The sequence below is a fragment of the Lontra canadensis genome, unplaced genomic scaffold, assembly GCF_010015895.1.
Source record: "Lontra canadensis isolate GAN:19392208 unplaced genomic scaffold, GSC_riverotter_1.0 scaffold36, whole genome shotgun sequence".
NCBI lineage: Eukaryota > Metazoa > Chordata > Mammalia > Carnivora > Mustelidae > Lontra > Lontra canadensis.
Window position 1 is genome coordinate 13,156,038 of NW_022631030.1, and position 12,055 is coordinate 13,168,092.

Genomic DNA, 12,055 nt, shown 5'->3' on the forward strand with positions numbered 1-12,055 from the left:
TTCTTCTCTCTTATCACCTTACATAAGATTTGTATCATTGTACTTAAGTATTTTTAACTTTATATTATAGTATTTAAGTTAAAGGATATCAAGAAGAGTAAATTACCCAGGGACTTTGTATACTCTTCTAGGAAAATGCTTAGAATGTTTTGGTTGTGAAAAATAGTTGATCATGATGCTAGGCAGAAGCAAGACCTTCTTATTTATTAGAGACTCAGAATGGCTTAAGGAATGCCAAGTTGGGGGCGCCGGGTGGCTCAGTGGGTTAAGCCTCTGCCTTCAGCTCAGGTCATGATCTCAGGGTCCTGGGATCGAGCCCCGCATCGAGCTCTCTGCTCAGCAGGGAGCCTGCTTCCTCCTCTCTCTCTGCCTGCTTCTCTGCCTATTTGTGATCTGTCAAATAAATAAATAAAATCTTTAAAAAAAAATGTAATGCCAAGTTGGCAGGATGGACTGTGATTATTAATTTTATACATTAACTTCAGGTCAGACATTACTCCAAATAATTCTGTGAAGTTATCTTTTAGATGACATTAACATTTAAGTCAGAAGACTGAGTAAAGCAGATTGTCCTCCCTGATATGGGTGGGTCTCATCCAATCAGCTAAAAGTTTTTAACAGAAAACAAAACAAAACTAACCTCCCTTGAAGAGCACTCTCCACCAGCAGACTGCTCTTGGACTCAAACTACAACAACAACCCTTCCCTTTCTTTTCAGCCTATTCTGGAGATTTTGAACTCAACCATGCCTCCAATCACATGAACCAATTCCTTAAAAAAATCTCTCTCTCTCTCTCTCTCTCTACACACACACACACACACACACACACACACACAAATTGGTTCTGTTTCACTGGAGAACACTAATATAGCCATATTTTTAAATAGTAATAAAATAGACTCCTTTTTTTCAAAAGACTTTATTTATTTGACAGTGAGAGAGCACAAGCATGGGGAGTGGAGAGGGAGAAGCAGGCTCCCCACTGAGCAGGGAGCCCGATGTAGGGCTTAATCTTAGGACCCTGGGATCATGACCTGAGTTGCAGGCAGACGCTTAACCAGATGCCCCTAGACTCCTTTCAAAAAAGACTGGTGGGTACCAGAGAAAATACTGAAATAGTCGACCACCAATGATCCATACAATTACAAGGGCGAGGCATCACACAGGAGAAGGCCATTAGCGCTCAGCTCCAGTGCTACAGTTAACATCCATTCTGACCAATTATTATACTCGGGGTTTTTAGTATCACTCTTTCTCACACTATAAATATAAATTCCAAGTAACCTCAATGTTCAAGTCAAAGCTATGAAACTTAACGGGGAAAAAAAAAGACAATTTCATAACGTCAGAGAAGGGGAGCAAATCCTTAAATATGACAGAAAAACTACAAGCTAAGGGCACCAGGGTGGCTCAGCGGGTTAAGCATCTGCCTTCGGCTCAGGTCATGATCCCAGAGATGGAGCCCCACAAGCCTGCTTCCCGCTGCTTGTGCCTGCTCTCTCTCTCTCCCCCTCTCTCTTCCTATATCAAATAAATAAATAAAATCTTAAAAAAAAACACTACAAGCTAGGTTTCTGCATACATAGAACCACACAAAATACATAAAATAAAGAACAAAATAAATGAAGCCTGTACAATGAGAGCAGCATAAAGTGAGTGTAGCAACATGCCACAATGTGGGAGATACAAAAACAATACAGGGCTAGACGCAACATGAAAGAACATCTAAAATATGTAAAGCAGTCCCACGAATGAATAAGAAAAATACAAGCAAATCTATAAAACAAAATGAGCAAAGGACCTGATCTAGATTTAAAACAGAAATCTCAAGTGCCCAACATTTGAAAAGATGTTCAACTGCATTAAAAATCAAGAGACTGCAAATTAAAATACAGTGAGAGAGACTTACATCTCCATCAGATGGGTAAAAATTAACAAGTATCAAACAACCAAAAGTTGGCAAGGATGAAGAATAGCAACTCTCATTTACTGTTTAGGGGAGTATAAATTTGTAAATCATTTTTAAAAATAGTTTGGCTTTACTCAGTAAAGCTGGACCTGTGCATCTGCTATCACCTTGAAATTCTACCCCTAGGTATACACCATGAGACACTCCTGAGTATATACACCAGGCTATGTATATAATAGTGTTCCAAAAGGCCAAAACTGATGACCCAAATTTCCAACAAACAAACAAAAAAAGAATGGATAAATTACTTGTGTCAAATGTTCACTATAGATTAACATATAGCAACAAACTGAACCAACTGTAAGTGCAGACATCTACAGGGACCAGTTTCACGACGCTGAATGAAAGAAGAAAGAATACACACAGCAATGAAGCCTACCCAGGTTTGAGAGTTCAACCTACCCACAGTGCCCCTGGTCCTTCTTATCATGTCCTACCTTCTTACCATAGATCTTATCTTCTTGGCCATCCTCTGTGTTCTTTAAGAATCTTTGGTTTTGGTTTAGTGTTTTTAGTGTTGCTCACTAATACAACCAAAGCACCTACAACAGTGCCTGGTATAATACAGTACTTAGTATAGGTATAATTTAGTACTCAGTAAGTATTTGCTGAATGGACTAGAATAATTCCAATTATTTAAGTTCAAGAACAGGCAAACTAAATGCCATATTGAATAGGGATATAGATAGTAAAACTATAAAAAATTAGAATGAATACTATAAAAGTCATGGTATAAGTAATCTTTAGGGTAGAGAAGGCAAATGCAACGGAGGAAGAACACCCAGGAAATTTCTATCTCTTAGCCCGGGGTTTAAAATGTACACATGTATGTATAATAATATATATATGTATATATTTTATAAGCATATATATATTTATACACATACTATACCTCACAATAAGAAAAAATATTGAGAAAACCTCCATTCGTACATCTCCCCTATGCTACACCACTTCACTCTGATTTAACCATCATTACTCTGACCCAACCTAAGAGTCAGGTAAGAACTAGAATGCTTCATGCTAGAAAACAATAGCAAACTTTGTCTAGGAATCTAATAGGAATGCTGAGATTTATCCTGATCCTATTATACTATTTCCACTTGAATTAGGAGTCCTCACACATCAAGTATTAGTCAACAGAAAAAAATAAAAGTTTTCACATCCACCAACAAGACATCAATTGAAAAAAAAGTACTTCTAAATGTTACCTCTCAGATAACATAGATTTAAGAGGAAGACATACAGAAAAGAACAGAGATATAGATATATCTTAATCCAGTATGTAGGAAATATTTCAAATATACCTGTACGCTGCCAAACTCAACGTTCTCATAATGGAAATGTGCACATTCAGCCATCTTCGGAAAGTGACCTTTAGTGAAGGGTAACCTGAAGTACATGAAATAGCTAAGTGAGATGCGAGATACTGGAACAGTCAAAATTACTAAGCCTAAGGAAAAAATAAAATGGGTTGGAGAGCTCATGCAAGCAAAACTATTTAATAAGCACATGCGCATGAGCACACACGTATCCACGCAAAGTTTTCCAGAAATACAGTGAATCAAATGAAAATTACATTTAGAGCGCAGGTCAAAACCAAAATGAATTAAAAAAATAAATAAAAATAAAAAGCATCACTACACTCTCCTATCCTTCACTCAAGGCAAGGCCCATAGAAAATTTCAGTGAATGTTAGGAAAACTGTGAAGAGCCAACTGTGAATCAGAAGCAGCATTCCCAACAAAATAGAAAACCAGATTTTACCTGTGAATGTTGTCGCAGCCCATCAGTCCTGGATTAGTGGGTCTGGATGCAGAATGAATATTTTTATCTTTGTCTTTTCTCTATTTACAATGAAAACATAGCTGCCTAACCCTCTGCCAGGTGAAAAGATGGCTTTTCTGGTTTTGTTTTTTAATACCAACTTAATGGGATGGTGGGGGGTGGGGGTAATTAAGGCTTCAGTTGGAAAGTATGGAATGGTTTTTCTGTTGGAAACTGAAATGGAATACCTTCAGATATTTTATATAGGAATCAACTACTAGCATCCAATTCAGGTTTTCTCAAAGGCAGAGCTGAGATATAGCAATCCCATAACTCAAACAACAGGCTGATTTTTCTAAATGAGTGAGAGCGTGTATTAAGGGCACCAAGACAGACACACTTGGATTGCTCCGGTTGAACAAACACACTCTAACAGCCAATGACATAAAGTTGTCACAAGAACAAAATTAAAGTATATTTTTAGACAAGCAGATAATCTTCCGATCGATTCCACTAATTGTTAAGTCGTAATTTAGGCTTACAGTATAATTTAATGTATGGACAGTAAAAGCATATTTAGTAAGAAATCTAAAGAAAAGTTTTAAGAGAACTAAAAAACTGATTCCCATTTTAAAAATTCACTTAAAACCCATGATACAATTCCACTTACTTTTTCACATGTTTAACCTTCATACTGGCTGTACTGCCACATGTCTTAAGACTAAGATCTCCAGGGATCTCTGGAACATCAGCTCCTCTTGCCTTAAAAAAATAAAAACAAAAGATTTAGGACGATTCCCTTAGTATAAATCAGTTTTAAAAAGCAGATTATAATTTTAATGGTTCTGCTACCTGTACCAACAGCAATACATACTAATAATCTCTTCTTAAAACTATAACTTACTTGAGTCTTGATTTACTAAGAATAAGGAAAAAATATTCACCTACTTCAAATACTTAACTGCATAAGAAAAAGTTTTCTGTGAAATATGAATTATTATACTCTTATAATCAAGTTTCAAAATCAGCTGTTATATTATCTGCCTCAACAAAAACTAAAATCTCCCCCAGGGAACTAGAAAAAATAACCTTGGTTACAGTGATTAATAAAAGTTAAAATGGCATTATGAACATAATTAGAAGATCACAACATGCATTTCTCACACCAAAATACAGGTGACATCTGTTTCTAGCTTACTCTTTTGTCTGCCACAGTTTTCAGATATGATTTTTTAATTCTAGTGACACATTTCAGCTGCATGATTTTAAAAACAAACTGAGGATGAGAAGGGTCTTCATATTCTGCACAAAATAAACAGCAAATCCAATTATCTATCGTAAAAAAAAAATTTACAATATATTACCTATGGTTTGTAACAGAAAAACTGAGTTATTACAGCCAATGCCACAGAGTGCAATAGGGAAGAAAATACAGGATGAGAAGTTAAAATGACTTAAGAGGAGATTCACAAGGATGTATATATAATAGAATACTACTCAGCCATAAAAAAGAATGAAATCCTTCCATTGGCAACAACATGGATGGATCTTGATGGGCATTATATTAAGTGAAATAAGTCAGAAAGAGAAAGACAAATACAAATGATCTCACTTATATGTAAAATCTAAAAAACAAAACAAACTCAAAAAACAAAAACAAACAAAAAAACCAATCTCATAGATACAGAGAACAGATTGGCCGTTTGGGGTGCAGGGGTAAGGGATAAACTCTAACTCTAGACTCTTAAAAAAAAATGCGGTGAAATTGATCATGTAAATGATAATTCAGGTTGATAATATCCTAGACGAATACTGTACAACTTAAAAATTATGATAAACAATATATTTTTAACGACAAAATGAAAATATTTTCCACTAGTCATTCATTCAACTGAAAAGACTTTATCACACAACATTTTGCAACAACTTAGATCATCTTAATTTGCTAAAATAGTATGTAACAATATTCTCTCGATTTTTACAAAATTTGTGTACCAAAATTTACCTGACATAAAGAAGTTTGCTGTGCTTAAATTGCCATTAAAATTTCTAATAAAGTGGGTTTTCATTATTTATTCTGTAAATTATTCATATATTGACTTAAAAAGGGTTATAGCACACAGACACACAGCAGAAGAAAAGACCAGTGAACTTAAGAAGCAGCAAGAAAACAACGCACAAAAAATTGTTTGTTTTTTAGTTTTTGTGTGTGAAAGAAAAAGACCATAAAAAAAAGTCTCACTGACATATGCAACAACATAAAGCCATTTAACATACATGTAACTGGAAAAAACCAAAACCGTACATGTCACTGAAGGCAAAAAAAAAAAAAAAAGGAGAGGAAAATGCCCTCTCTGGGGATGGTAAGAGGGGGATTAAGAAGAAGAGGAATAGAAAAAACGGATTAAAAATTTACAAATTTTATGATGATTATGAACACAATGATCCAGAAAACTTCATAAATACAAAGTCTGATAAACACTTAGGAAATCACACAGGGCCTATCACAATCAGATGGCTAAAAAGCACTGATAAAGAGAAAATCTTAATAGCTGTCAAAGGGGGAAAAAAAGAATATACATTACATTCACAGGAATAAATAGAATAAAAGCAGAACATTCGGACTAAGTACTTTTAGTTGCTTTTTTAAATAAATGTCAACACAGAATTCTATATCCATCAAAATTTATTTCAATAAAAGAATATGAAGTTTCCAGCCTCTTCCTCTCTTTATAATAAAAATTCTGGAGATAACAAAATGAGATAAAATATAAACATGCAACTACTTTAGAGCTCTAGAAAATTTAACGAGGCAGGTAGATTGGAAGCACGCTCGAAAGTTGAAGAGTGATTAATACAGTGGCAGTGTGCTCCCATTTTCCCCAACTCTGTTACCTCCTGGATTGACCCAAGGACAGGCTGAATCAAGATGTAAGTAACAGGTAGGGTCAGCAAAACTCTCAGGGCAATCCAACTTTCTAGCCAAAGGACTTGAAAACTGCCCCTTGAATGTGGAGGAAAGAGCCAAGAGATTTTTTTTTCCCTCATTGATCTCTTCCAAACTGGTCCAAGAACAGACCTGACACCATTTCAGCTGTAGCATGGGCACATAAGATCCTAAGTGAAAACCCATTCTTCTGAATAGAAAAACAATTTAAAAAGGACCCTGTTATATAAAGATTGTAGAGATAGTTTCCTATTTTTTTATTTTTTTCCTCACTACTTAGACCTACCAGTAGCCCAGTCGGGAAAAAATATGTGCAATACCAGAGGCTAAAACTCAGAGAACACCACCCTTCCAGTCCCAGAAACCAGGAAAAGCATCCTTTCAGAGCACTGTGTGTAAAATCCCTAAGAAAAATAAGATGTAGCAAAGGCTGTAAAACTGAACTGATGCTAAAACTACCACCTAAGGAAGTCCAGAAAGAAAGTCCAATCTGAACCCAACTAGGCTGATGCCTGACGGGACCAAAAAAAAAGTCAACATTCTCTAGAGGATGTTAGTGGAGCCAGTCTCACAAAACAACATTCAAAATGTCCCTGATGTAATACAAAATTACTAGATACACCAAAACCAGTAAAATATGGGCAATTCCCAAGGGAAAAGACAATCAAGAAATGCCAACTGTGAAATGAAACTGATGCTGGAACATATAGAGAATAAACACGTGCATTAGATATTGAAACCAACGGAAAGACAAAAATTCCTCGAGGAAAACCATAAACCACACTAAAAGATCAAATAAGAATTTCAAAACTGAAAAATATAATATCTAAAATAAAAAACTCTGACTTGACTCAAGAGCAGAATGGAAATAAAAGAGGAAAAGAGTCAGTGGAACCTAACAGACAAAAAAAAACTATGCTCTGAGGAGCATATACTTAAAATGTTTTAAAAGACTGAAAAATATGAACAGACCCATAGATACTTACTGAGAAGAAACAACTGTTACAGAAAAGAAAAAACCTATTTGAACTAATAACTCTCCTTCATGAAAATACAACAAATATGTTGAAGGATACATGTTTACAGATTCAAGATCAGCAAATATTAAAAAAAAAAAACCAAACCACAAAACAACACATAATCAAGCTGTTTACAACCAATATAAAAGAAGTATCCTGAGAGCTACCAGAGAAAAAAAGAACTATTACATATAAAGTGGTAAGAATTGAAATGACTGGATTTCTCATTAGAAACCAAGAAGACCAAAAGACAGTGGAACAACATTTATAAAACGCTGAAAGAACTCTCAACACAGAAAAACTACATCAAATGAAAATATCCTTCAGAAAGGACATAAAAATAAGGTCATAGTTAGATTTTTAAAAATTAAGAGAATCTGTTACCAGTAGAGGGGCTCTAAAAGAAATGCCAAAGAAAACTCTTCGTGTAGAAGGAAAAATGATATCAGAGTAAAACATGGGTCTTCTCATACAAAGGAAGAGCAATAGAAATAATAAATGAGTAGGTAAATGTAAGAGATTGTTAATCTCCTCTTAAATTCTTTAAAATATACATGCCAGTTGAAAGCAAAAATTGCAATACTGATCAATGAATGCAGATGTAATGCTTATAAAAACTGTAATATTAATGGAGAAAGATAAAGGGACCTACATGGTGGCAAGGTTTCTACATTCTGCTTGAGTGTAAAACAGTAATTGTAAATAGACTATAAAAAGTTCGTTAAATGAGGGGCACCTGGGTGGCTCAGGCATTAAGCATCTGCCTTGGGGTCAGGTCATGATCCCAGGGTCTTGGGTTTGAGGCCTGTATCGGGCTCTCTGCTCAGCGGGGAGTCTGCTTCCCCCTCTCTCTCTCTTTGCCTGCATCTCTGCCTACTTGTGATCTCTCTCTCTCAAATAAATAAATAAAATATATTTTTTTTTAATTTAGGAAAAGGAGACCAATAATAGATTAAAAAGAAAACACCATAATGAGGCAGATCCCAGGAATGCAAGACTGGTTTAACACCTGGAAAGAAACCCAATGTTTTGGGTTTGAATTTATTTCAGGAATACAAGAATGGTTTAATAACAGAAAATCTATTATTATAATTATTTCAAATGGTAGTAATGCAAAGCAACAGACCTCAAATAGGATATATCCTCCTAGAGATAAAGGGAACAACATTTCACGAATACTTGCATTATTATTTGGAAACTATTAAAAGTAGAAGATGAAAGCATATAACTAATTGCTAATGTCATTAAAAACTAAGGTTTTTCAGCATAAGAGATACAAACATAAATCAAAGAAGTTACATAGAAGCCCTTATCATTTCCTTTTTTTTGGTGGTGGGGTGTTTTGACTAAGGCTGCTAGAATGATGGAACAGGCAAATGCAGAAGGTACACTGAGGGGCACCTGGGTGGCTCAGTGGGTTAAAGGCTCTGCCTTTGGCTCAGGTTATGCTCCCAGGGTCCTGGGATCCAGCCCTACATCGGGATCTCTGCCCAGCAGGAAGCCTGTTTCTCTCTCTCTCTGCCTGCCTCTCTGCCTACTTATGATCTCTGTCTGTCAAATAAATAAATAAAACCTTTAAAAAAAAAAAAAAGTACACTGAACCTTAACTACAGCCAGCATATAGCCGAGTCTTCTGTGATATACCCGTGGATAGATTTTAAAATGGTAATTCAATATTAACACAGTTAGACATTTGGAGCTGATTCAAAACTCAAAAAATGTTAAATGTCAATTATATGGCAAATCCCTATGCGACAGGAAGGAGGCAACAGATAAAGGACTCTTTTATTCCTAGATTTCTCAAAATTTTTATAAAAGATAAATGAAAACATATGACATATTTATCAAATATATAGACAGAAGAAGACTAGAAGGAATATGAACACCCTGAGTGACAGAAGTTGAAGAGATTTTATTTTAACACACTGCAAAGACAAACTAAAATTACTTTAGAGTTCATCAAGGACAAAAATTAAAGCCCCGAAATTATTTTCAAAACTCAATTTCATAAGTATGATGGCGGGGGGTGGTGCATGCTCTGTTTAACAAGAATTCATGTAACAAGATCTAAAGCCTGTACTTTACCACAAGCTAACTATAAGCCAAAGTATATCTTCACTGGCAACAAGCTAGGGCAGTCTGAAAAGATGTGGCATCCATAACAAGGGCAGTCAGTATTTGTTTCTCCTTAACCTGAACCAGTTAAACCACATAAGGGAACAGTTCATCCATTTCAGGAAAACATTATTTGATCCTAAAAACATACAAAAATAGGAACTGGCAATGTTTTATCCTCTCTGCTTTACTGCTCCCTAACCCAGAAAAATATTCCACCACCCCTGCCACTGGTACAGATCTTCAAAGAATCTTTCAAATGCCTGTTATCCTGATCCCAAATCCAAGTAAAGCTCTCCCATGACTGAGTAACTGAAGTGATTTAGTGTAACACACGGTGTCCCGATCTAGAAGCATAAACCTAGCTACTTCTCAAGTCAGCCCCAACGCAATGCCCACCCCTTTTGTTAAATCCATGTGTGTGACTATCTTCTCCCAAAGTCTAGAAAATCCATCTTAACAGATACCAGGAGAATGCTAACAGGTATTACAGATTTTTAACTTAGGAAAAAAAAAATAGGGTATGAAAAGGTGTTTAACATAAAATCAGAGGACTAAAAGAAATCTCATTCAGCCATTCCATTGGAGAGGAAACTGAAACCAATGAAGAAACAACATGCCACACTGCATTAGTCATAGCAAGTAAGCCGAATTTTTATTACAAAACAAAAAACACTTAATATAGGCATATGGAAGAAAAAAGTTCAAAGACAATTGATTTTTTTAAATGAAAAATTATGACAAACAACTTTTATTCTCTCAAAATATGAAACACTAAAAATTTTTAAGCCTGAAAAGATATGGCACAAAAGATACTAAACATGGCTGCTTAGAATACGAATTAATGAAACTCCTAATACGTAACGTGGGATCTTCATATTCTTTAGATAAGTTAGTTCCTCATAAGACAATAGTAAAAAGGCAAAATTCATCATAAAGATATTCATTGAAGTGAAAAATATAAAGCAAATTCGAGGTCCTAATAATTAAAACATCAAATAATACCTCCTATATTATAGGGTATTATTTAGTCCTTAAATTTCTTTGTTAAGAGTTTTCATTTAACACCAATTACAACACATGATACACATAAATTTTGTCCCAGGCAATCATAAAAACATTTCTAGTTTTATAAAGTATTACTGGTTTTAAATCTCCTGGAATATTTGTAATTTCCATCAGGTAAGGTTATCCCAGGAGTTAACTATATCATGAAGCATATATAACAGAGAAAAACTATGCAACACTGTGGTAAGCAACGGTCTAAAGAAGGCACCCTCCCCTCCCCCCCAACTCCTGCCAAGATTCCTACCTCCTGGTCATTCAAACACGAAGCTAGGGAATGATGGGAAGAGATTTTTTTGGATGTAATCCAAGTCCTGGCTCAGTTGATCTTAAAATAATTATCTGGATGGGCCTAATCTAATCACAAAAACAGCCCCCACTGGCAGTCAACAAGGACACTAGGACCTCAGATCTAGAAACTAGAACTCCGCCCACAACCTAAATGAGGTAGGAAGCAGATTCTTCACTCTTGAGATGAGCGCCCAACCCAGCCAACACCCCGGTTTCTGCCTTTTAAGACCCTGAGCAGAAAACCCAGTTCAGCCTGCCCAAACTTGTGACCTACAGAACTGTCCAACAAATTAATATTGTTTTAAGTCTCCACATTTGGGATGATTTCTCACACAGCAATAAAAACAAATAGTAATAATGTGGTAATTTCTCACACAGCAATAAAAAATGAATACTAATAATGTATAATAATATTATTATAATATTAATAACGAATACTAATACTAAAAAAATACTAATAATACTAATAATCTCCCTCTGTCCCTCCCCTCAGGTGGCACACTATCTCTGTCTCAAATAGATAAATAAAATCTTTTTAAAAAATGAACAAAACTCTCCCTCACTTTTCCCAGGACTGTGATGCATAAGCCCCAGGAGCTTCTGCTTTCCAGCACTCCCAGCCTCCACTGAATGCTGACTTCAGTACTCTCCCAAGACTCCTGGGGCCAAGCCCTGGGAAGAAAGTGATTTCTGCAGGTGGAGTTGGTAGCCAGTGGGAGGTACACCAATCTGACTCAGTATTAACAGCCTTCTCTCCTTTCTCCCTTGCAACCCGTACTTCAGTGTGCACGCCACAAACAGTTCCATACTCATTTTGCAGCTCTCAAGACCCTCATTTGGGGCATCTGGCTGGTTCAGTCCATTAAGCATCTGCCTTTGGC

At 35.8% G+C, this 12,055-nt stretch overlaps 1 protein-coding gene across 4 annotated transcripts in view; it reads right to left on the minus strand.

Moving 5' to 3' along the window:
- ARHGAP32 (Rho GTPase activating protein 32) overlaps positions 1-12,055 on the minus strand; it is a 281,739-nt gene that overhangs the window by 152,608 nt on the left and 117,076 nt on the right. For 3 of the 4 annotated variants that reach the window (XM_032868916.1, XM_032868913.1, XM_032868915.1), the window contains exons 3-5: positions 4,408-4,499; positions 3,738-3,779; positions 3,278-3,362 (exon numbers count right to left, since the gene is read on the minus strand). In XM_032868916.1, coding sequence (XP_032724807.1) covers positions 3,278-3,362; positions 3,738-3,779; positions 4,408-4,499 — 219 coding nt within the window. The remainder of the gene's footprint in view (positions 1-3,277; positions 3,363-3,737; positions 3,780-4,407; positions 4,500-12,055) is intronic. The other variant, XM_032868914.1, reaches the window with a different exon arrangement.